The sequence below is a fragment of the Ptychodera flava genome, chromosome 18 (assembly GCF_041260155.1).
Source record: "Ptychodera flava strain L36383 chromosome 18, AS_Pfla_20210202, whole genome shotgun sequence".
Lineage (NCBI taxonomy): Eukaryota > Metazoa > Hemichordata > Enteropneusta > Ptychoderidae > Ptychodera > Ptychodera flava.
Window position 1 is genome coordinate 4,177,122 of NC_091945.1, and position 27,749 is coordinate 4,204,870.

General features: G+C 35.8%; 1 protein-coding gene across 2 annotated transcripts in view; it reads left to right on the forward strand.

The window, feature by feature from the left end:
• The window catches only part of LOC139116670 (mothers against decapentaplegic homolog 4-like), an 86,742-nt gene that overhangs the window by 48,530 nt on the left and 10,463 nt on the right, over window positions 1–27,749 (forward strand). The window contains exons 3-8 of one of the 2 annotated variants that reach the window (XM_070679251.1): window positions 3,279–3,453; window positions 9,400–9,429; window positions 21,329–21,526; window positions 24,606–24,728; window positions 26,631–26,924; window positions 27,553–27,702. In XM_070679251.1, the coding sequence (XP_070535352.1) occupies window positions 3,279–3,453; window positions 9,400–9,429; window positions 21,329–21,526; window positions 24,606–24,728; window positions 26,631–26,924; window positions 27,553–27,702 (970 nt within the window). The remainder of the gene's footprint in view (window positions 1–3,278; window positions 3,454–9,399; window positions 9,430–21,328; window positions 21,527–24,605; window positions 24,729–26,630; window positions 26,925–27,552; window positions 27,703–27,749) is intronic. The other variant, XM_070679252.1, reaches the window with a different exon arrangement.

Genomic DNA, 27,749 nt, shown 5'->3' on the forward strand with positions numbered 1-27,749 from the left:
TGTTACCTGGCAACACATAAGTCCATAGCAACTGACAGGATATTGGGCATTTAAGGCACTTTTCATTGTGTGAGTGTTAGTGAAAGAAGAATTTTAGATTTTTTGAGGCATACTAAAACAGCACACCTGTCTGAGTAAAAATCTGTTATCCAGTATATTCAGAGAGTGAGATGGTTTCTAAGGGGACTTGTGAGTAGTTTTTCTCATGGGCAAATTTTTTTTTGTACACATCTCTGGAATGATATTATGTTAAAATTATGTTAGTTTCTCATAAATCCATGATAACCCCTGAAGTAGTATGTGTGTGTGTGTGTGTGTGTGTGTGTGTGTGTGTTATCTGAAATATTGTAAAACTTTGTATAGAGGCAGAACCAAATTTCAAAATTAATGGAACATTTTATCTCCTGCCAAGAAGAGTTCAAAATTTTTGGAATAATCTCAAAGTACAGAGCTACTTGTCAGTTGTAATCTGAAATTTGACAAAGTCCTGCATGATATACTGAATGAATACACAGATTTGATAAATCTGAAGTAGATGGCCAATATATTAATCTGGAGGCCACTTATGAACAGCCTTCAAAGGTGACAGCAAGTGATGTCCTTTATTGAGACAAACAGGAGAGAAAATTTGTGGTTGTGATCCTAAGTTGCAATATTTCTTGACAATAAAATGATACTTTTGACAGTTGAGAAACTAAAACACTGGACCATTGAGGTGTATGAAATACATTAGTTCAATCCCCTGTCCTCTTTGCTGCTATTCTCATAAATTAAAGAATTTATAATTTTAGGTGATCTTGGTATTGAACTGCATAAAGTTGAGTTTAACCTTACAGTGACATGTGTGGAATTTGTTGGCAAAGATACAAGTAGTTATGTAGATAACATAGCACTCTTTACACTGCTTCCATACAGCTGTGTCGAATAGACATCTTTGGCTCAAATTGCTGTCTACACAAAGACAAGGTACATGTACAGTACACGTGCCAAAGAGCTCAAGAGTAAATTAAGCAAAGTGTACAAATCGTTAATAAATCTGAAATAGTCTTCACCCCAAAAAAGCATGATATCAGTCAAGGTAACATCGATATTGTGTTGAGTTCATAGTTTTCTTTGATTGGCTGTTGATTTTCCTGATGATATTTCTGATTGGCTGTCGATTTTCCTGATGATATTTCTGATTGGCTGTTGATTTTCTTAATGATATTTAGATTGGCTGTGAATTTATATCCTACCTGATTCTTCAGAGCATTATTTTATAAAGTCAACTAAAAATCCATCTCAGAAATCTTCTCGGTTGAGTTATTCTATGAGTAATGAAACTCAAGTCTTATGTTCTATTCTGTTTTGCTGTATTTTGTGATTCAACTCTGTGTGTTCAAATGTTGCGTCTTTTGATATAAACACTACTTCTGTTTAAGGGCCCAGTGTTGATGACTTCTGTGCGAATCCCTGTTGAATCCGCAGGATCTTTAGGAAGAAAGATTAGTAGATGAGTTTAGCCAAAACTAACTTTACACTCACATGAAAAGAAGAGCCCCATCTAAGTTACAGGACCGACCACACTAATTCTTACTGATCGATTAGTTCAGTCTGTAGAACATCCAAAATGTATTCAGAGGATGTAGGTTCCAGTCCTGCATGGGTCACTTGTCATTTCATTTACTACAAAACAAATATGAACGTCAGGAAATATTGAGTGTTTGACCTTCTCAGGTGTGAACTACCATAGATAGGGGTCCAGGTAATTCAGTTGCCAGGAAGTCTGGCCTGACAGGTTAAAACTACTCATGTATTATGTAACAGACACTTACAATGTACTCAGCAATCAATTCTGCCAATCATGTACAGTTTTTGAAAACACTTACAATTTTCAACCAGCAAAATATCTGACACTTTACACAGAACACAACAACATATCAAAGGTCAATAAGAGTGTAAACAGCCATGTTTTGTTGATAGCAAGTAATTTGATTCTGTAATGTATTATAACATAGCCTCGCTTTCTTTGCTTATTTTCAACCAAAGACAGTTTGGAAATTGTGCTGCAAGTTGCCAAGTACCTACCAAATAGTTGGATTTGTCAGTTTATAGACATGACTGTATGCTACCACAGTGACTGTTTAGAGCTACCATTGCCCTGATGGTATTGTGGTAACATAATAAAAATGACTGTTTCACGATATTGAACATGTTTCTATTACTCTGCAATTTTTTCCCTCTTTATAATTTCTAACTCTGTACATATTGAGTACATAATGCATTATATTCAATTATTCAGATAAGCTGAATGTTTCTGTAGTGCAATTATTGGCATAAAATATTTAATTTTATGCCCACATTCTTTGACTACAGGTCACTCCATTTAAGTACATACCAGTATCCATATAGGCTGTGTGATTTCAGAATTGAACTTGCTATTCCGCTGACACATACTGTACTTTTGTAAAAATTTCATATTATGTCATATTTTAACACCTTTTTCTAAAGGCCATATTCATAACCTCCTGTGTTTATTGCATAACCTTTTGTAAGACAAACTTTGGCAGTGTTTGTCAGTGTTTACATTTAGCATTCTGCTTTTTTATACATTGATACTCACAGTTTTTCTGTTGTGGAAATATTATTTGCATAATCCAATCTACTGATATTATTCCTATACAAGTGTAGTAACAAGCAGATGCAAGTCTCTTGTGCTGTACAGTAAGATGAGATCTTTTCTTCAAAAATACGAAGTTCTGCTAAAAGATAGGGCTACTCAGAACTTTGGAAGTCAAAAAAGTTGAAAAATAAAGATTTTATGCACTTTGAAGGCTTTAATACATCGTTTTGATTTTAATCGGGCAAAGTCCTAAAAAATTTTATATTTCAATGTTAAAAAGATTGAAATAAAATAGTCGAAAAATGAGGATTTCATGTACCTCTAATTTTTTAATACATTCATATAGATTTCGACTGTGGGCTTCCCGGTAAAGTCTTCAAAAATGTTCATATTTAAATATTGAAACTTTGTTTTGAAAAAGTTGAAAAATGAAGATTTTATTAAGTACCGTATACTTATAGGCTGTAATATATGATTTGTCTGTATGTCTGGGTAAAGTTCTCAAATACATTTCTAATTTCACTGTTTCTGTAATATATGATTTGTCTGTATGTCTGGGTAAAGTTCTCAAATACATTTCTAATTTCACTGTTTCTGTAATATATGATTTGTCTGTATGTCTGGGTAAAGTTCTCAAATACATTTCTAATTTCACTGTTTCTGTTCACATTTTCAGGTTGCTGGCAGGAAGGGCTTCCCACATGTCATTTACGCACGGTTGTGGCGATGGCCAGATCTTCACAAAAATGAACTCAAACACATGAAATTTTGCCAGTTTGCATTCGACCTGAAATGCGATAGTGTGTGCGTTAATCCGTATCACTATGAACGGGTTGTCTCTCCGGGAATTGGTAAGTAAAATAATAAATTGCCTTGGAATCTTTTATCTATTTTATAACTTTGCTAAATGTTTCATATGAATAGAAACTACATCGATAAACACTGCAAACTGTGCTTAGCTTTCAAGTGAGTGTGGAATTTTGAACCTTGATTGAAGTGCAAAGTGTTTGTTTTTAAAATCTGTGGACGTTGGGAAAATGAAATTCAGAAAAATACATCATCTGGAGGAGGGCTGTAATCAGTCAATTGATAGGTGCTGTTCAGTTCAAGATGTTTGCTGGTGTTGTAAAATGACTACATTTTGTGGTTGTGCCAAGTTTCATAAAATTATTAAACCTGGTGTATGACTTCCTGCTGTACAGAAATGTTTGAATGTTTGTTACATTGTCCTGAGAAAGTTCTCTCAGAAACGTCTCATCGCATAAATTACATGATGAGTGTAACTCCCTGGGTTGATGACAGGATAAAGGTCATGGCTGTGCCACCGCAGACCGTGGTGAGGTCACGATAAGGTCACGTAGACTGTGATTTCAGTACAGAAATAAAAAAATTGTTGTTTATTTGAGAAAAACGTTATACACTTTGAGAGAGCAGCTGGTGTGAATCTTGGAGGACAAGAAGACCCAAGGCTATTTACTTTGTGTTCACTTAGGTGTATATATTCCCCAGCTGCTGGTGTAAAACATCTTTGTTGTCATGCTCTCTGCTCATATCAGCCAGAGTCTGTGACCGAACAGTGGCTGAGAGCATGCAGTTTGTCTCACTAACTCTTGATATATGTGAGAATTTGTCATGGCGGCAGTCGGCTTGCACAACTCACGCAATCTAAAAAATGTGGTGTGAACAAATTGTATTCTACTGGTCATGCACCAAATGTTTTGTGAACTAACTCTGATGCTGTGGCACAGAAACAAATTCTCCATCACAAAAATTCAAAACGTCCATGACATTGTTAGGTCAGTGTTCCTGGTCACTGTGTTCACTACTTCAAGGCTGTTACTGTCTGTACTTAGCTTTCAATGCCTTGTACAAGAGGGTAGCATACACCAAATGTTTAGCTTGAATATGATAATGGTGGTGGAATTATCTGCTTTGACTTACTTGTTAGCATGATTCATCGATGCGACCGAAGGATTCCACAGATGACGTAAATTTTTGATCATTACATTACAAATTGTAGTACAAATGATGCAGAAATTGATGCTAACTCGTGAACAAGAACAGAATTTTAGTAGCAAGATTTTGAATAAAATAAGATTGAAAATGTCCACAAAATATTATACACGTGACATCCAAGTGGACTAACACCCTAAAACTTCTGCAGAATATTTTTTTCATACACTGGTACACTATTCCATGGCAGAACAAAACATGCAGAGGGCACCATTCAACTTAACAGTGAATAACCCACTACAGGTAGTTTTATTTTTAGCTCATATTTGGTAAACCAATGTTTTTGCACTTTATTTTTCCCAAAATACCACCAGTAAGATGTTTTGGATTTCTATTGCTAAGCGGTATTGTCTTTGAAAATGTCACTATTTCAATTTGTACTGACGGATTTGATGGATTAAATTCAAGCTCTTCCATATGTACATGTATTCATGGTGGCCATATTTGAGTTTGTAACCAAAAATTGTTTAGTTGTTAAAATCTAAGTTGTGCGCTCATCAATGGTCACACAATGCATGTGATAAGCATTTCTTGATAAGTTGTATTTGATTTCAAAATTGAAAAAAAAATTCTCATGAAAAGGGAAATAGACACAATGAAGGGACTTCTAAAAGTGTACTGAAGTTAAATGAAATGACAAATACTTGCTAGTAAAGTTAATAGTGATTTCAATTTAATTCAAAGCCCCACATTAGTTGAATAATTGTGTAGACATAGGCACCATTTGGTGAAATACAATGCTATTATAATAAAGAAATCTTTACAGCCAGGATTTAGACTCAGACCCTGCACTATGCAGTCAGTTAAATGGAGTTGGGGGTCAGGTATCATTTACCAACATTACCTCACACTTCAAAATGAGAGAAAGTGGTTTTATGGCTGACTACCACATGAAGGAGAAACAGAAATTGTTTTGAAATTCTTGTTTTAGAGGTCGGGTCAGTGCATTATGTCTGTGGCAAAAGAAAGTTGATCACATGCCAAGAGAACAATAATAGCTGCTATAAACACGCTACAGGTGTGGTGTTTTCATGGAGTAACTTAACTCTGCTGTGAAAAGAGGTTAGAAAAAGTGCACCACTGGGGCTAGTATTGATGTAAGGTGAGTGACCCCAGAATAGTTGTGGACAGCTCAGATAAGCTAAATAAACTTGTTTACAGAGCGAGGGCAGTGTTCTTGTCATCTTAAATGATTGCTTTTTGACTTGCTATGAATGGGTAATGATATCTTGGCGGATGCAGTCAGGTGCAAAGTCCTCATTCTTGAGAACACACTTCTGAATTCAGTCTATTTATGAGAACTCTAAACAGCTTTCTGCACCAATGCTTACAACATTACATCAAAAATCAAAGTGTAGGGTTTGTCACAGTAAAGTACAGTGACCTAAGGTGTTCAATTATCGACATATTTAGCAAACTACAAGAAATCTGCCATACAGTGTTCTTGCCAGAGCAATTAAAACACAGTTGCTGCTACTCTTATTTTGGTAAAACAATATGAACTCATAAACATAACAATTAATTATATCGTTATGCAAATCAGTTAATATGCTATCAGAAATTCCTGTGAAGAACACCGAATATCAAGTTTACAAATTCATGTTAAATTCTGAATCAGATATAGGTCTCTCACCTTAGCTTTTTTGATAACCATCTATAAAGTAATCTAGTCACACAGTTTAATCTGATTTCATTCTAGTGGTAGTTTACATCTTTCACAAGAATTGACATAAGTTAGAATGCACACTGGGGACAGATATTTGGACTCCCAAGTTTTTACAATACTTTTCAAGTCTACCACTTATGTGGGCTAATTTAAACCATCTCATTTTTTGAAAAAAAAAAAATTACAGGATGGGCTGCCATTTTGCATTTCAAATGTTGTTAAAGTTAAGGTTATTGTTTCTGTAGTACCAACATTTTTTATTACCTTTCGTGTCTATTTATAGACAGAGAAGGTATTAGAGTTGAAAACCAATATGCTGCTGTCAAGAACTTCCGTCTGTCAAGACTTCCGTCTGTCAAGATCCGTTGACGTCATGCCATTGTGATGGGTCATATCATAAACTGGTGGGGGTGTTCATGGCTCAGGTTGAGGTGTGGGAGAACGATTTTGAGCTATGACAAAAATCAAAAGGGACTTAGCGGCATAGCCACAGTGTTAAGCCTTTCTCCAAGGTTTCTTAGTTGACTACAATCTATTACAGACTGCTGAGCTGACGTTAGGGGTACTCACTTTGTGTTTGCTCACTCTGTGAGCACTAGTGTTTGGTACTGAGTTGCGTGGATATCCCCTCATGGCCTCACGTGATCTGGGTCTGTTGCATAATCTGCAGAGGTGATCATATGCCTCTGAGTCTGAAAACTGTCATTGTGTAAGCCTGTCGGCATTTTCCTTGCATTTTTTCTCATTTAATTTTGCAAAATATCGGCGAGTACCTCAATATTTCAAGATAACCCTTTCTTCCCAATCGTTTCCTGGAGTTTCAGAGTCATATGAACGAAAATGAGTGAAAGTTTTAGACAGGAAAATCGGACGTCGGCCATGTTCAATGTTTACAGTACAATCAGAAGTTTACGTGGAGGAATTAACCAACAAACACTGTTCATAATGCCCGCCCTCTAGAGGCAGACCCTCCTATATGAAGTACCACATTTGATGCTTGTGGAAAGCTTGACCACACAATGGAGCATTTAAACTTTTAGAAAATGACAAACTGAATAAGAAGGTATTCAGGAAATGTCAAATACTGAGGAAAAATGCGCAAATATTCAAAATAAACAGGTTAACTGATTGGTCAGCTATAAAAAACAATGAAAATGTTTATGATCAAAAGTTTTTGAGATGCGCACATTTTAACAAATACAGAAATTATTAACATTATAAATATAAGACCAAACTATTTTTTCAGGGATGGGACAGGTTGGAAATGAGGGGTGAGAGACAAAGGCACTCCTATTGCTGCATGTGGATGCAGCCACACCATTTCATTTACAGCATACTTATTCACTGTGTTGTGTTCAAGTTCCATATTGTACTGACTGTCATACAAGGATAACATAAGCAAATCAAATCAAATTAGAAAAGGATCAATGCTGTTGTGTGGATTTTGCTGAACATGGCTGACATTTCGCCCTATATATTTGGTATCCAGCAAAGGCATATTTTGATGTAAAGGCAAAATTAACACTACATTGCTGACAATATACTTTACCGTTTCTACATGAACTTTTCTTTTTTAAATTATAGTATATTAGTACTTCAAACAGATTAACAGTTATCGTGATGTCAACCCATAATTTTACATCACAAAGACTGTAATTCTGCCAATTTTTTTTTTTTTCAGTCATTTTATAAATTTTGCACTGCACAAGATGATTGAACAAATTGCAATGTTTGAATTTGTAAACTCAAAGAATAAAAATACTTTGGTCACAAATTAAATTATTTTTTGAAAAGAAATTTACTCTTAAACACTTTTAGCATATATTCTTTACACGGTCATGTATTTCAAGGAAAATGTGCCTATTAAAAACAGTAATTTCTTCACTTTCAATTTTTTTTCAATACTATGACAATTATCAGCCATGAGGTTATACAAACACAAGACCAGATAAGCGTTTTTCATCATTTCCACTGGATTCTTTGGAAAATCCATTAAAAACAGTTAGAAGTGACTTTAAATGATCACTTGGTATACATTAATTTACAGATGCCAGGTTGTGTATTTCACATGCACTCAGGTCAGTAAGGAAGTGCATCATTACTATTTTGGACTGTTAATTCTTATTTCTGATTGTTTAACTTTTTTCCACATTGAACTATCTTTAGGCAGTTTATACTGTAGCTTAGAATTTTTTTGATTGATGTATTTAATCATCTTTTGGGTTCTTTGGGTCCATATCCCACCTCATGCCCCTACATCATCAACTATTTACCAACAACTCCATGCCAACAACCAATTACCTGACCTGGCCACACATTAGAGAAGGTACAGCGTCATTGACGGTATTTTTTTAGAATGGTTTAATTAAATTTTCCCTTGAAGAAAGTTTTAGTAAAAGTTTTAGTCTTTTAGCTTTGAGGTGCATACTATCTTAAAAATGAATCGTGTTGGAGAGTCAATGTAATTAGTGAAATGAAAAAACATTCCAACAAATCTCTGTAACAAAGCTTGTAGGGCAACATTGAATTTGAAAAATTGTGTAACTGCACAGGACTAACATTCTGCTTTGCTTTAAGGATGGTTATATTAACACTTACAAAGTGTTATAATTTTTCCCATAATATTTCGGTGCAAAATTTAAACAGTTTTTTTATGAATTTGTCTGTATTTTTGTATAGTTTTGAACCAAATGGATCACTTTTCAATAGCTACATTGTTTCATCAAATTTTGGAAAACAAATCTGAAAAAAAATTGACTTGCTCATGTAAGGGTCAATGAAGGTCTATCCAACAAAATCAAGAATCTTAAACTGTTGAAGCTGACTGTCACCACTCTCTCATAATCTCATAATCTTTATATACCCAACTTGATCACCATGATATGTCACTGTGTGGTCTTTTCCACCTGTCAGTCGTGTGTATTGCTGGTGAGCATTCTATATTGTAAACAAAAGTCTTTAAAAAGATATCATAGAGGGCGATCTTCACTTTCAGATGACAGCTTCCTTGTACCTGGTGCGGTGCCCTGAAGTTTTCCCTGTTTTTAAACTGAAACGACAACTGAAAAATATATGTCCATGTACTCTAATGTATCAACTTTTCTTTTCTTTCCTGTAGATCTCTCTGGTTTGACTCTACACCAGACAGGTGAGTACATTTGTCAGTTCTGAGTGTCAGACTTAAAAATTACAACAAATATGTACATGTGTGAACGTATTCCCTCAACCATTGTTCAAAGTTTTTTCTAGAGAGACTTATGAAGAAAATGTAGAAAGTTACACCTTACGTAGAGAAATATAATGACAAGCCCTGGTGTCAACAAAGTCCTCAACAGCTTCTAAGGAAAACAAACATTTCTTGTTCTTCATACTAGTGAGTGTTGGAACAACTGAGATAAATACAGTGTGTAACATGTTTCTGCATCTGTATGTGTTGAGTACATGAGTAGATACAATACAATACTGTCTCATCTGTGAAAGTCTTCATAATAACTGGCCAGCTCTCATCATTGTAAATAGTTGACATGTTTTATAGAGGTCACTTTTGAATATACACTGTACTGACAGAGCATTCCAAACTGTAAATATATGTGTCATCTGAAGGAGCTTTTAAAAATGTTTATGAGTAGAAAGTTTTCTTTTATGGATGGCCATTGTCAGACTGTTGAACTGGCTCCAGATTCTATCTTTTAGTTCAGTTACTTAGCATTGTTTCTTGGCATATGGGACATGAAAAGTTAACCTTCTGTTGAAATTAGTCTGTTGACAACTCAGCAATGGTGACAGGTGCTCGGTTTATGCTCATCTATTGCATGATCCTTGGGGGTTAGGCAATTTATCATGGAAGATTCCTTAATACACATGAATTACAATAACTGCCGGCAGAGAGAAGGTTTGGTTCAAAGGTTTTCCAGTATAGCAATATAAGTCAAAAGCATTTTCAAAATCACAGATATGCATGCCTTCACAAAGTTTTGCATAACTGTAGTACAGATTATTCTACGTTTCCTTTTAACTTCTTTGTCATTACATGGTGTAACTTCCCAAAGCTAACCTCATCCATCCATATAACACATAGGGCATTGTTGGACCAGATTCAAGGAAAATTTTTACTTACAGTTGATAAAATGAAATGTGTTGCATATAAATTATAATACAACATGGCAATGTTATCCACTTCAATATATGGAAGTTTTAAAAAAAAATTGAAGAAATAAATTTTCATATCCATGTACATCTACTTTTTTTCAGGAAGATTTATTTCTTCAAAATTTTGTTTTGGAGTAGATGTACAAGGGTGAATTATTTCTTATTGTGATAAGGCATCTATCTAGGTGAAGTGACGGATATCTGCATGTGTTTATGTCTTGCCATTGGTGACTCAATCTTTGCCCGCACTAATAGAATTTTTATGATGAGAAGTAAAATCTGTTTCACCATTTACCATGAAATGTCATGTCTACATAACAGTAAATATGTGTTTTAACACAAGTAATTAAAAAAAGAATTAATCAAAAAAATGCAGCCTCTGAATGTGAAATACCAAAACAAAATATCAATGACATTATTTTGTGAAAAGAATACATTCAAGGTGCATCTATTACCTTCAAGTCTCACAAGGCTGAAAATTTAGCCACAATATGGTCAACATTGTTCATCATCTTATCAATAAAGTACACGTTCATCCATGCTATTTGTCCTCATGGCTCTTGCACAAATTAAATTGTTGTTTATCACGCTATGATTTGTGCCCTCTAGTGGCAGAGATAATGAAACAAAAGAAAGCTCTTCTGAAGAGCTCCATGGCAGAATAGCAAGGGATTTCAAAATATCCAAATGAGTTCTCTGTCAGTGTAATATGCAAAATTCAATCTAGATATTGTCTGTCTTCAGGTTGTCTGTACTATGAGTAGATCCAGTACTGTCACAGTAGCAATTTCATTCAAATGTTCCAGATTCTCCATCAGAGGACAAAGAGATACATCTTACTGAAAGGAGTAACTCTTCATTCTCAGTGGTTATTTAAATCCAAACTCACCATTTCATCTGATACTGATAGGGTTACTTTATGGGTTTTTTTGCCATAAGGTTGACATTCAGAATGATTGAATTGAAAAAAAACCAGCCAAATTTCTTTTCATTTGCTTTCAAAACATGTAGGTTGTCCTCTCTTACTTATTTTGAAAACCAGACAAAGTTTTGAGACCTCAATGGAAGATCAAACTAAATAAAAAGTATGTCAAAATTAAACCTTTTTGATGTACCGCTCTGGTGTTTGTACATGTACTTCCTAGCAGCATGAAAAAGATGCTGGCTTCTCACAATACAGAGTAGAACATAATATTTAATGAAAGCAAGCTATAAGGAAACAAATAACCAGCAATCATGTCCTACAAGAACCAAAGATACCTTAGTACAATGCTGCAAGTTTTCTATGATTCTTATTTTCTTCAGTGACAGTAAATAAAGATGGCTAGTCAGAAAGTGCTCATCTTTCTAACCTTCCGTCAGACCTCCTCACAACTCCTCACAACTTCACCCTCACTGTAATCACATGTCTATATCTGTTTCTTGCAACTTGCTAAATTCGACTGATTTCAAATGAAAATTTTTCTACAACGAGGATCCAAAATCACCTGAAGAGACAAGAAAAATAAAAAAATGTATTTTATTGATGCTTCATCTCAAGGTTGAATGCACACTGTAGCAGAGCATTTTACCAACGTGGAGCTCTCTGCTTCATGATATGATCTCATAATTTGTGGTGTAATAATTCGTAAGTGATTTCAATGCTCAAGAAAAGTAACTTTCAACTTTTCATAAGATAATACAAACTATGGCAGCCCATTTGAGATATTAAATATTTGAAACCCACAACTCCCAAAAATTAGCATGACTGCCTCAAAATGTATGTTTAAAGTCAATGGGATGTGAAAGTGAACAGGTGCCCTTGGAGCCGCATCTTTGAAAATACCTAGTCTTTGTAATTTTTAGGGATACTGTACCACATGAAAACTTAATGACAAATCACTGAGTACAGCTAGACTGTTTACCTCTGCCCCTTGAGCAGTGGAATCAGATACGAACCAACGCTTTGGGCCCATTCATGTCAGATATGGACCAATACTCTGGGCCCATTCATGTAAGAAGAAAGCATCCCTGTTATCAATGTAATCAGACCATTTCCTTCCTTCCATCAAGGCAACCACAAAACACACACTTGTCAAGAGAGGGTGTCTTGTTACAAGGTTTCTAATTTGATTCCCTACACCCAACATCTTCTCATGTTCCTTACCATCACTTTATTATGTCAGATTTGTGATATACTCTGCAATGTTGTTGGTATCTAACATCGTCGTCGCCAAAAACCTGATATCGATGTGTTTGCGTTGTGTTGAAATGGTCTTCTGTTCAAGCGGGGCCATGTCACTTGATACTTTTATCAATATTCAATACTTGTGAAGGTCTGATTGTATGACAGTTACAGGGATTTACTAAATATTGTGATTAGAAACCAGTAGATTGTGAAAAGTAACAGGCTGAGAATGTGCAATAAAATTTTAGCCTTTGAAACCACTTGACCTTCATATCTGTTAGAATAGTTTAATCATGGACTGTAAGAAAAATGTTTTGATGGTTCAGTGAGCTATCAATATTACGATTTTGAGCTTTACTCTGTTACATCAAAAAAAAAAATCGTCATCAGTATTATTATTTCAGTTTAACACTTTCGTGACTATGGTTTTGGTCCAACTATGTGAATTCCTGTGATTAAATTGAATGTGTACACAGGGATTTAGGGGCGAGAGTGTTCCAGTAAACTTGTGTTTTTCACTGCTCTTTTCATTGATATCCCACCCTTTGAAAGTTTTGCCAGCTACAGACAAAAGAAGCAGAACATCCTGCACAGGTGACCTGTGTGGTGTGTTGTTAAAACGGACGGCGCCAAAGGGGGAATGCGAGGGGCAGATTGCCGGCTAATCATGCAGATATCACAAACTCTGCCTTTATCAGGTATCTCCATAACTTTCCCATGAGACTATCCGAGGAAAATCCGTCTGTTGCTTCAGGTTGCACTCCAAGACTTCATCAAAATGACAACATACGGCAGGAGAATTATAATCATCCAGATAATCTTAGATTAGGGAACATGTCCGCAGGCGTATTTTGATATCAACAATGTTTTGTTGAAGAAAAGTTGTAATAGACGGTGATTTTCCATGACTGAAAAGTCAGCATTATTTTGAAATGAGGAACAGAGACCAAACAAGTGTTTGTTCCATCATAAGATTTTATAGCCTGAGGATTTTTCCTTCGGTCGATATAATTTTTTAAGGATGCTTCATGATAATGGAAGAAGGGACTCGGGCCAGTACGGAAATTGCATTAATAATTCAAAGAAATATGGCTTGAATGCAGTATGATGTTTCCTCATGCATCAACTAGGGATTTCATGCACAGACCTTTGGTTACACAACTTATGTGATTTGCCTGTCATGAAAAATTATTTTATAATCAACTTAACAGGAATGTTGGTAAAACTTGAAAGCTAAGCGCAGATATTTCACAATTTTTAGATGGCTTGCAGGAATCTTTGGTGGATATTATCAACACTACATCTAATAAACCGTGCAGAATAGCATAGAATAGAAATGAAATATTCACTTTATAGCCGTTATCTGTGATGTATTATGATGCATTTCCCAGTGTTTTATATTTTATTGTTAGATAGAGTTTTTCGTTCTGCTCCAAAAATCATGTTGGTTTGCTGTAGTTTATAATATTAGTTTTATAATGTCATTCACAAAACGCTTTCATGTCCGAGTGCATTGTGCAGGGGAGGTATCATCGAGGACAATACTGAAGTGTACAATGTACATGTACGAGGACATAAATTCCAGTATTTTGGGAATAATCTTATTATCATACACCTGGTAAATCCAATTTTACCACAAAAAGTCCAAATTGTAGCATGTAGATATGTAGCATAGTGCACGTAGAAATTGTAGTTCAGCAGAGTCACTCAAATTTATTGATTTAGGACCATTATTAATTACTGAATGTTTAGATGTACATTTTTTTATAAAAATGTAAACTCTTCTGGTCTTTTTCCCTGTGTTGACGTAATGGTGTTATGAGGGCAAAGGTCAAATAGTGTCCAATAACACTAAAGTTACTGGACTCCGCATCAACTTTGTTTGACTTCACATCCTCTGATACCAAAACTTTACTGTATGACTAAAACTACATAGGTTACAGATGCAGGTGTGCAATAATGTATGTCATTGTTTACAGCTGAATTCGAATCCAAACTCAAATCTATCATAGCCAATGTGGTGTGTTGGTAAGGCTGTATGTCAGCATACTTAAAAGGAGACAATTGAAAACAAAAATTGGTCAGCAGATCAAAAATAGTGAAAGTCAAATCCAAAGTTGCCTCTCTGCTGACTCTTCAAACAGCATCTTAGTCCAAGATGTAGATATCTGCCTTTGTTGTTGTCTGTTTGTCCAGTCACCCCTCTTTCCTTTGCAATTCACAGTGAATTACTGGTATGTTTGGACTGTTCTGTCCCTAGTTTTATCTCAAGTGTTATATCCATTCTAATTTTCTTTAAATTATTGAGTTTCCTTGCAGTACGCTACTTCAGCTTGGAATGAAAATTACACTTTAAATAGTTTAACATGTCAGCCACAGATTCAGCATAACCTTGTATTCCAACAACAAGAAGTTTAACTGCAAACTTTAGCGCAAAAAGGGATTTTTATTGTTTATGTGATAGAAATTTGATTTTTGCATTTCATTTGCCATTGGGACTACTAGTTCCTTTGCTTTTTATTCACTTATCCTTATGTACGTATTTCATCTAGCGATCTATGTCTCTATCTATCTATCTATCTATCTATCTATCTATCTATCTATCTATTTACCTATCTGTCTAATGATCTACCTATCCATCTATCTATCTATCTTTCTATCTGTCCATCTTTCTACCCACCTGTCCACCTACCCATCCACCCACATTACATACGCACCCACACTACCTACCTACCTACCTACCTTCTTACTTGCCTTTCCAACTATACGTACTTCCGATCTATCTAATGATAGATATATAGACATAGATGTATATCAGTATATAGATAGAGATATATAAATAATGTGTGAGAAATATAATCACAAGAAAGAAACAGAGCAATCTAACAGTGAGTACACATCAAAACTTAGTCATACCTCAGAGTTTCATAGATTTCACTGATCTTCAGATGACAAGTAGATTCATCTAACTTTCTGACTGTATTTGGTGTTAAACATGTATTTTAGAGGAAGTGTGGTGAAATAGTTATCCTTGAAAACAGTCAACTGTTATTTTGTAAGTAAATAATCGATAATTGTTAGACAGGAAAAGTGATAGATATGATGATTAACTCTGATGCTGCTTTCAAAAGTTGTGAATAGCTGTGAAGCTCTAACAGTATTTCTAATTTTTTTTAAATCTGAAAATAAAAAGACAAAGTCATACGTCAATGTATGCAGTTTCCTGCACAAGAAAGTCCATATTATCATTTCTCCGTATATTTTGAGTTCTCTCCCAGTGTTCCATTTGATGGAAATAGTGAGAACTCCATATTTACATTTCAGATTGTGACAAAATAAAATTGAAAAAATGAAAGGCAAATATTTCAACTAGAATCCTGATGAAAACGTCAGAAAGTTCCATATTGAATCATGGAATGTGTGTAACAGAATGGATTAGAAATCTTATGTACACACATTAAATATTTAATCTCCCCTCTCTTTGTAGGATTTATTATAAAAAGGGAAAAACTAACGAGAGGGTTGGATGATGCTGGTATATTAGTGAATGTACTATTAAAATGGAGATCAGTATGTTTGAAGTACATGTAACGTGGGGTGTGCAAAGAGACCATATGCTCACGATTTTTTTTGTGGTCACTCCAATCAGCATTGGCGTGTAGAGTGATGCACAATGAGTATTAATCACTGATAAAAGGCAATCTGTAGCTAGTGTCTCATATCGCTTGGAGCATGTCTGTATCAGCCCCGGATCAAATTTACCAGGTAGTGCCTCCGCAGCTGACTGGCTGACGACAGGATTTGTGAAAAGTTGCGTTATTTGCGACGGATATTTGTACCGCTACTTTATCTTTCGGCCTGTGATTCAGAAAAGGTGATTTCTTATTTTTTCGCGACAAAAGAAGGTCAGAGAAAGAGGAAAAAAATGCGCGAGCCGGGAAGCAGTACAAGCAGCCATATGAACAAACGCTTTGCACCCTACGTACGGATGGCTAAACTTTGTCCGGGAAGACATGGCAAAGACGGATCAAGCAAGGATAATTCAGTTTCAGCATTGTATTGTAACCACTATCAATCATACTGGTATTACGAAGAGATCCCAGGTAACACAGATATAAATATCAATCGCTGAAATAATATACTAATCTTAATAACGGTTGCTCTGTAAGTACTAGTTGAGCTGCAGATTTTCTGATGGATTTTCTGATCACACATTTGTTTTTTTTTCAAATTGTAAGCATTTGGATGCAATGTTTGTTGAAAGGAGTTTTGGTCGGCTTTGTCTCTCAAGCCGGAGCTGTAGTCCTCAGCTTGGCTGAATATTCACAATGGAGCTAATTTGTCAGAAGGTCAGAAGTTAACACCAGTCTGCCAATTCTTTGAAAACTGTTGTGGATGCGAACAAAAGCCCCGATATAATTTCCCATTAAGGGCTGGAAGTGAACATTGTCAAGGACTTTTCTTATGGAACTTAGCTTTACCTTTCAAGATAAAAACATAGAAGTGGAGGATGAAATCCCTGCAAATGTTTTCTCTCTCAAGTAGGCTTACTGCTCCTTAAAAATTCAAACCTTTGTTCAAAACATATTCTTGAGTCGCTCATCGGCTACAGTGACAATATTTCAGTCTATGATACTCCAAATCTTTTTTTCGTCTTTCATTTTTTGTTCTTTCACAAGTTTTGCTTTAAGAAATTAGTTTCATTATGAATTGTTAGATGGCTTTGATGTGCTCGCAAATTTCTGACTTTTCTCTATCTGAGTTCATAGCGTTTTCGTTGCTTATGTTGAAGGATGACTGTTCAAGCTACTCCAGTATGATTATCAATATTTCTCAAGATGATGTAATTTGTATCGTTTGCACATAAAATTTCAAAGTATGGTCAGAATTCCTCTGAGTACAGAAGGTAACCCAGCAATATTAACCTTTGAGTGCTGTAATTTTCCCACCAAAATTTTACTGCAACATTTTACCATTTTTATGAATTTTTCTTAATTTTTTTTTGTTAATTTTAGATCAAATGGACATCACACTGCATAGTTTTTCACTAACATTTTGGCAAAAATATGAAAAAAAAATTGACTTGGTTATATTTTATAAAGGCAACAAAAATTGACTTAAGCACTCAAAGTGTTAAAAAGACATCAATATTGCTGTTAAGACAGTTGACTAGTTCAGCTTTGTTCTGTGTTAGATTGAGAAAGGTTTGGTGTCAGCATCTGTGCAAGCAGAAAACAATTCCAGATGTTTCTTTAATTCAATCATGTGCACTTGATTTTTGGTTCATTTTGTTCTTAAAAAAACGAAACAATGGAAATAATTTCCATTTCCGATTTGAAAATTTCCAATATTTGAAGAAGGAAACTTTTGTCATGGCAGGTTAGAAAATTGTTGGCAGAGTTGAAATGTGAGAAATACTATAAAAATACCTTGAAAAAGGTAAAAAAATTGTGCTGTTCCAATAACCTGACCTACACGTACCCTAGTTTTTACCTGCCGACCCGAGACTTTTTAGAGCTACGTAAATGCAGAAGTCAAAAAAAAGAACCCATAAAATCACATGTTCGTTACCTTATGTTTGATTTTTGCTTGAACGATTTAATGTTTTTATTCCCGTTATATTTTATGATACATTTTCTGGAAATGTTGTGGCCAGTGTTTGGTTGTCCTGAACTCTTGAAAAAAGCGTATTTAAAATTAGAACTACTTTGGAAAAAAAATCCCTCACTGCCTACCTACCCTATTTTTGAAAACCATATTATCGGAACTGCACAATTTATTTTCTTTTTGGCCGAAGCTGCATGATGTTTTTAGCATCTGTGGATTTACGGTACATGATTGCAATAAGCAGGTTTTCAATTTAGCTAGAAAAATATACTAACTATACATATAGCCAATGTGGGGAAAAGCTCAGACTAGCAGCATCTTAAATTAGCAAATCGACAGACTTAGCTAAATTGGTTAAAAAGTGATGTTTGGTAAACACTGTATATCCAACTTTTTCTGCGAGTAATGTATTATAGTGTTACCAATAAATCTGACCCAAAATTTGTGTAAAGTGGAACTATGTAACTGTGTGTGATATGCTGTTTTTGCTGTTTGTGTGGTTTGCAGACTGATGTTTAAACAGTATAAATCACTGCTGTATGCAAAAGCATAGCAGTGTTATGGAACTTTGTAGAAAACATTACATTGTGTCCAGTGACTTAATCATACCACTTATCTCTCTGATTATTTCTTGACAAGAGAAAAGTAAAATTTTCTCATCAACTACTATCATTAATAATGAAATCAAGCCAATTAATATTTTCTTTGGTTGGCTCAACAAAGTGTAACAAAAGAAATATTTGTTTACTAATCAACAATTTTGTAATTTTGTCTTCTGCTTGGATCAGAATACTTTTATGGTGTTTCTTAAAAATTTTTGCAGCTGCCTAACAATACAGGGTCAGGGTTTGTTATCATGAAAACAATCAGGACTTTGTGATTTTTAAGATTGTTTTAAGAAGAACTTCCAAACTTACATTTCTAATGGCTGTTGCACTGCATTGAAGTGGATACCAGTAGCTTGGTTTTGCCATTTATAAGAATGGTTGCTGTCTGTGAGAGGTGTTACAAACCTTTTAGTTCCAGCTTTGTGACAAATAGCCACTCTGTGTGTCCCCTGCACTACAAAGATTACAGTCGTCTCAATAGTCAAGATGTTTAGTTGTTTTAAATTCTGGAATGGTAAACATTAAGGGTCAGTACCTGCAACTTTGTGTCATTTTTATCCCAATATTTGTGTTATCAATATCGACTTCACTTTCTGGATCCAACTCTCAAAGCATGTTGAGATCCACAGTGTTGAGCATGTCAACTCAACTTGTGTGTAAACTGTATTGTTCCCGTTGACAAGTGAATTCTGGTCTGGACTAGAATTCAGATGTCAACAATCGCAGTGTTCCTTGCATGTATAGACACTGTGATAGCAAGCTAAATAGGGAGTTTTCATCGTGCTCTGGGCAGTGGTACAAGAACTTTCAACTGACATACCAAGCAAACTTAGCGAAAAAGCATCGATAGTAACAGCTACTGGCACCCTAAGCAGCACTCCTCAATCCAGCATTCCAGCATTAGTGGTTGTTGACACTGACTGCTTTAAGTGATGTGAACCATTTTCCTGCCAGCTAGTATTACTTCCCCATCTTCCAAGTCAGTAGAAAGCAGTATTGAGACAAGACCATATCTAATGTTCACCCATGTGACTTTGTCTGTTTTTAGCAGCTTTAGTCTGTACAAATCATGTTTACTGTATCTCTGTTTTTAGGGCCGTCAGATGTTAAGTATTTTGTTAAAATGCACCATATGGGACATGTTTTGCTTCACAAGTTCAATCAACTTGACCTGATGGTGAAATATGAACTTGGCATGTTTAATCCTTCATTGTCGTTTGAAAGTTGTGTTTAATTAATCAGTTTCAGAGATAAAGATGATAAAAAACCTGCCCCTATAAATGTTTCGCATTTTGTTACAAAGCCAGTGTTTGATGGTTTTTGACATACAACCTAGTTGTGATAGAAAATAATTTTGATCAAGTCATGTTGGATGATGAAACAGAGACAATGGTTTTATAAGGAAAGATAGAACACAGGGAGGTGAGAGTCAATATTGTTAAAGAGTAATTTTTAAGTCTCACAATTTTTGGAAAATTTCCTTCAATCACTTTTCATATTGGTCTCACCACACTTCAAAAACAGCTTAATGTCACACCATAGTATAGAGCTGTGAGTTTGTCTTTCAAAAACCAAAACCAAGTCTCCAAAAGTGTCAACATTCAACATCACTGTCTGCCGTTTTTGCAGCTACCAATCTTGTTTTCAAAGGCTCTACCACTGAAAGCAGATATTACCAGCATATCTTGTTACTCTTTCCTCTTTCTCAAATGACAATTTACAGAAATGTTTATCCAAGGTCAACTCTAAGTAATTCACAAAAAGTAGTTAAAAAAACGTTCTTCTTTCTTCCTCATCAAAACATTGCCATAAAATTTAGATTTTAATCTCTCTCTAGGGCATCTCACTTTCTAATGTAACTCAGCATAGATGTAGCAATCATGTCCACCTAGCAACACGTCAACCTGTCAATCATGTCTACCTAGCAACAACTGAAATGCAAATGATAGTGTTTTACGACAGTTCTTAGTAATTTACAAATAGGAAAAAATCTTTCATGTAGGTTAATGGCAAGAATGGCAAGTTAGTTGTCAGCACTGTTTGTAATTTCAGTTTTTGTTTAGACTAATACGGCTATTGGAATTGTCATTTTGAGGGTCCAGTTTTTATTTTCTGTGTTTGCAGATGGCTGTGGCTTTACTTGTTAGATCATGGCGTGAAAATGTTATGAAGTTTTGGCAAATTAAATTTGTGGCTATGATGTCACAAATTTAGAGCTTTTGTGATAAAAAGTACTTCTACCCTTTCTGATATTTTTAACTGTTTTTGCAGTACACTGTCGTGATATCACTGTTGGGGCAAGTATTTTGTATTGTATCAAAGTTAGTTGTGAATTGACTGTTCATAATTAGGAAACTTTTATTCATTTTACAAGAGAGTGTATGCTATCTATTTTGTTGATTAAGTTGTATGTAGAGAAATACCTTCAATTTTATAGTTAAAAGACCGCTTTAATGTACATCTTTGAAAGACTTAATTTTAAATTTTGGGTATTTTTTGTTTTTGTTTGTTTTCAGGCCCACCTAGCAGGCTGGTAAAGGATGAGTTTGTTCACGAATGTGTACAAGTGGAGGGGGGTCCACCGGGTACCAGTAACGGCAGCTTACAAACAATACAACACACTCCACAGCCAGGACAGCTGGCTCACCCACCTCCACCTTCACAGAGTGATGGCTTTACAAACCGACCTACGATATTACCACCCCACAGCACAGGTGAGATATCTCCTATCTTGATTACAGCGCCTTGGGTTGATGACATTCGAGTGATGAGAGACGGTGCCATGATGTTGTCCCACTGTATTCAGACAAATGGTGTGATGAAATAAAGACAGTGCACGGAGACTAAGATATCAGTTTCTCATGAAATGAACTAAAAAATGAATGCATTTTGTATCATTTTCATGGCAAAATGTGTTTTTTTTTCTCTTTCGTTGTCAAATCAGTAAAGCGATATGATGTGTACAGGCTGATGTATTTTACTCTAAACATCTGCAATAATGAGGATACATTTTTTGTTCATTGAAATCCATGTAAACTGATTGCAAAATGATTGTATTCTCCACCCCAAGTGAAATGCTTTCAGTTCCTTTCATACCATTTACCCAGTATGTACATGTAGGTGTTACAAGGCCATTGAAAAACGGTCAGGCTAGACCAACCTGTGGTGATTTGTGAATGAAAACCAAACAGTCATTACAGTCTTCTGAGTGCACAGATGGTGTGTTGAAACACAGAACTGGTGACGCCACATTGTGAATTTGTCATCAAATAATGTTGAAACTCAGTTCAAATCTTTTGATATCTTGTGTTGCTCTGTTTTGTTAACTTTCTCCTGAACAAGTCAAGTTTATCTCTCAAGTGTAGATCCATTCCTGACTAAACTTGAAGACTGACTTCTCATAGACTTCAAAGCAGTACAAGACCAGCATGCTACATTATCACAACCCAGTAATCTACAGGTTTCCTACACTCCTGGAAAGTCCTGAAAAGTCCTTGAATTTTAAAGCTTCTTTGAAAGTCCCGGAAAACTCCTTGAAAATGAAATTGGGTCCTGGAAAGTCTTGGAAAATTGATAATTTGGCAACAATTTTTGAAAATGACAAGATCATCAGTTGTGATTTTGTAAAAATTATATGTAAAATGATACATAAAAATGAAATGTGTCAAAACTATATCTTGAAAATGGCATTTTTGATCACAAAGTCCTTGAAATTCCACGAATATTAAGCGACTGTGAGTAAATGGACCCTGAATCTAAGACTTACAAGTGTGAAATTTAAAAAACCCCAAAATTATCATAATAAATGTAACCAACAACATGGCTTTACAACCGACATGCAAAGTATAACATAACTTTGTGCTTGCTCTAGTAAGATTGTAAGTAAGCTAGTAAGTTAAGCAGACTTTGTTTGATAACGACGGTAAAACGTAACTAATGATAATATTACCAGTGGCCCTCACAAACATTAAGATGGGCAAAATCCAAAAGCTACAGTAAACAAAGACAAGAAAAGTAAAAAAGAGACAAATAACAAAATGGTACAAATAAAATAATGTGAGAAAACTACAAGTCAAAATTAAAACAGTTCAGTGTAAAAGTCCTTTGAAGACGTTAAAAGATGTCAATACATGTTCAAATTTGTTCCATCGTGTAACTCAATGTAACTGATGTTGAATGAATTCTGATAGAAACCATGATTTATTTTGAATATCATGAATTGCTGTAATCTCATTGTAAAATTGTGAAAGGCTCTGCTCTAGAAAATCTTTGAAAATGGTTGTTTGGTATTGATGTGAAGACAGTGTATCAGGAGATGAACAAGTGCTTTATATTCTTATGTGGATGTACAGTATCAGTCCCGTGAAGTGTACACATCTAGTGTGGCTATCAATGGTAATGGTATGATTGTATAAGCCATTAATACAGTGATGACTTAAGAGTGGATGCCATATCCTCCACATTTTGGTTTCATGATAAGATTTAGATTTTTTCCATATCTGTGATTAGCAGACAGTGATAACGATATGACATTTCAATTTCACATCATCACATTTTGACAAATTGATAAATGCAATATAAACGTCATCAGTGGCCAGCAATATCGTCATCCAAATCTCCAATTTTCAAAGAATATGGTTTGATTAATTTTGTGATAGTTTGATGCCGTGCAAGATACTCCGTCCAAAATGAAATTGGTTTTTGTCTGAAGCACGATTAGATACCCAAGATTGAATATTAACTTAAGTGCCCAGAAAATTGGACATGATCACTCTTGCCTGAATGATTTATGGCAACTTTTGTGTGGTTCTTGAGAATCACAGAAAATGTTAAAGAAAAACAACATTTTTTTGTTGATTGCAAAGCTTGCATTAGGAAGTTATAGTGACTACGCGATATGTGACCAGTAAATGTGTTGTATGGAGTGTTGACAAGGTTTTACAACTTTGCTGCTATCCTTGTATTAGATTGCATGTCTTTATGTTTGGAAATTTTTAATCTATCGTCACGCTATCACATCACATTTTTTCCGTTGGAAAATTAGTGTTGAGATGAAACCATAAAATGTAATTGTACTGTTACCAGCACAGAACGTTGTACTAACTGATACATCAACCAATCATGCCACAGAGTATAGGGTACACTTCTGTAGAAATATAACCTGCATTTATGTTGACAAATAATGGTTTATGACTGCTCAAAGTAGCAATGAAAGTCCAGTGAATATTATTGCATTTCCAGTTGACTTGACTTCCAACTGGCTAAAAATTGACATGTTGGAGGTAGAGTGTCAAAGATGATATTCTGGTCTACTTTTGATAAATTGTTATCAGCATTCACAACAAGGCAATATTTTACTCTTTCTTCATCATATAATGCTGAATATTTACCTGTATTGTATACTGGCATATTGAGATGTGATGAGTCCATGTGAGCTACTGCTTTGACCTGAACTAAGGCAATGTTAAGTGATATTGACCCTCATCAGGTCAATAAACATTGGTGTCGACTGTTGTGTAAAGCACAGCAAGAACTCTCATGACAGCATTGATTGGCATATTTTAAAGTGAAACAAATTGATATCAAATCACTTCAAGGGCATTGTAAATATTCTGTTACTCACAACTATTGTGTTTGCAATTGACCATTGCAAACACAATAGTTGTCTATGGCATGAAGTCAATAATATTACTTAAATGCTCTCTGAAGAGCAAATAATAGTCTTATTGACTGTGGCTGATAGCAAATGCAGGATACAGGAGTATTTTAACTGTTGTTATTCCCCACCATTAGATGTTGGAAGTCCGCCCGGCCAGCCAGTCTCGGTCACTGTTTCCAGCATAGCTGGATCCAACGGTTTCATAGCTAGTGACAGTATGCAGCCTGGCCCCTCTCACATGGACCCCAGTCAACAAAGTGAGCAACCTCCCCTTCACATGTATCAAATGTTATCTTCCACCCCTCCAGGGGTACTCTGTGTTACGGCTTTTACCATATCATTTACATCGTCTTTCTGGATCTTTCTGCAGTTGATGGAAAATTTCAAAATGTTTACTTTGTCCAGTCATTTCAACTTGAAATGTTGCAAAATTTTTGAATGCTGACTTTTGTAGAAAGAAAAACTTGAAAAGACAGATTGCATTTCTCAAACGAGTTTGCACCCTTTTCAGTCAGATCATTTATGAGGGATGATTTTAGAGTATGTAACCACAATTCTGAGGATCTACAGCCAGCTTTGGAAAAGAGTTTTAGAACTGAATGAGAAAACTGTCTAATTAACTCTCAAGTTGATTTTGTTGTTTCATCATAATCATCTACAAAAGTCAGCAACTGTCTCTAAACTGTCCAAATTTCTTGGGCTAATGTGCAGCATCTTGGAAGCTGTTATTCAATTGGTTGGCTGAATCTTACCATTGTCACTGAATTATACACAATAGACTCCCTAAGTTGCTGTTAATAGTGACAATCAACCAATCAGATATAACCTTCCGAGCCTGCTGCACATCAGCAGGATTTCTTCATTGCTGCGTTTGTGCCCAGCATGTTTGCTATTTTTCTGGTACTACCTGCTTTTAGCTTAACTGGCAAAGGCTTCGTCTTTGTCTTCGCACTAGTTCATATAGATTTCACTTTTTTCACCAAGCTCAATATATGCAGCGGAGTGTTTGGCTCTTCTATTGGCTTCCACCCTCTGGCAAGATTGAGAGCTCCCGCCTGTTGTCATAACAACCATCCAAGATTTGTCTGACTTGGAAATACTGTAGTACCATCGCTGCTTGCTGCTTTGCCTATGTGCTGCATTAGATGGATAACACTGCCTCATAATGCTTATGGTGTTGTCATTGCTTGGTAGAGTGCCTGTCTTGTTGTTCACTGCGTCAGTATTTGTTCTTGCTGCCTGGAATCTAGCTTGCCAGTCTAGCCACCACACCTTGACCGATGCCTCTGCCATCATTGTCACCCATTATTGTGGCTTTATGAATGCTGTATATTATCAAACCAAGACAAATCCCTAATCTTGCATATGGCTGGTATGCATTCAGTGTTTGGCATATGTTGCTCAGTGCACATGCTCTGTGAACTCCCAATTACTATGCTGGGTCACTATTGTCTCATACATCGCTCCATGCTATCTGTTCTCTTTTAATGTCTTGCGTATTCAGCTTGTGAATTATTTACTGTATGATAAAAACTTTAATTTCAATTCGCACTAACCTAATGATATGACTAGCTCAATCACACTCATTGCTTGTGCTTGTGTTGCTCGGTTGTGAATAAAAATTGTAGCATTTCTGTGATACTGAGCCAAAATCTTGAGTTTTCTGTTTTGTTCAAAACAGTTCGGCCCTATTGATATATATTTCAAAATTCACCTTAAGGATTCAAAGCAGTCCCTGTAATAATGAAATCTGTCTCTACAACCACATGTATTTTCTGAACAACTAGTTAGTATATTTTCTAACAGCTAACATAAGGAGACATTCAGTTACATACGTCAGGTAGTTGTGTTACTTTGATTGTCAGATGTTTGAAACTTCAATGAACCTGTATGCAATCTATTTGTATATCCACTAATATGTAAAATCTATTTGTATATCAAATTTGCATATCGAATAATATGCCACTTAACCTTGATATGTCAAAGACCTGAGGGCAATAAAAAAGTAGAGAAAATTCTCTATCTTTGTTCTTGTTTTTCTTCAAGTTTAAAATAACACCAGCTTTTGATAAAAGATAACATCTTAATAGTAACGCTCATTCAGATTCTCTGTCTAGCTATTGTGATGTCATTTCATTTTCAACTGATTATTTCTACAGGTCCTCTGGTTGGACACCTGGGAGGGCCACCAACTGGCCATCCTCCCTCTGGCCATCCACCCCCTGGCCATCCACCTGCAGTCCTTCCATCAGAAAGGCCTTACCTTGGACCGGGCCCTCAGCAACCGCCACCACCGCCACCTCCTCCTCCACCTCAGCCACAAACACAGCCTCAGCCACAGACTCACACTCACCCAGCACCCCCACCACCAGGGGCACCACCCCCACCACATACTGTGCATGGACCCACCTCACCGACGCAAACATCCGTCAGTCAAAACCAACAGTTCAGGGGTAAGTGAGATCTTTCTCATTCCTCTCAAATTCCTTACACTGGTTTTAATTGTTTTCCATAAATTTGTGTCACTTTTTCCACTTTCCAACAGCAAACTCCTGTATTGTTGCCTCTTTTTTCCACCAGTTTTTCTGTCTTCCCTATTTTCTGTCTGTCTCTCATTGTTTGACTCTCTCACTCTCTCACAATTATACACACATTTTAAGGAACAGAAAGGAAGAAACAAAAATAGTGAAAAAATCATCCACAGTACAGCTACTTGCCCTTAAAGGCTCAGTCCTCAATCCCTGGTTCTCGCATTAGTGGCTGTTTACATTGACTGTTTATGTGATTTTAGTCCTGTGTTCTCCTTTGAAAGCTGTCCACAGTTTGTCAATTTGCTCAGAGATAAAGCTGATAAAGAACCTGCCCTTTTAACCCTTTCACGACCATGGTTTGTCCCAAATCCATTGTTTTCTATGGTAAAGTTGGACCTGTATACAGGGAACTGGGGGTGAAAGGGTTAAATTCCAACATTAATTATCAACCATTATTAATTATTGTGAAATGTATTGATGACACAAAATGAACTGTTCTCCTTATTTTCAAATTTTCATTTAATTATACTTACACTACTATTCTTTGCAGGGAATACTACAACATGGACTGGTGATAACACTAGAGCTTACCGAGGTACCATGGAAACACACAGTGGGGGCATGCCACCATCACCCTACTGGCAGGGAAGTTCACAAATGCATAATGAGGCCCTCAGTCAAGCCTTATCCAATCACCCAGGTAGGCTACTTTGTGGGAATTTTTGTTTGTGGCAGACATTTGCTCAA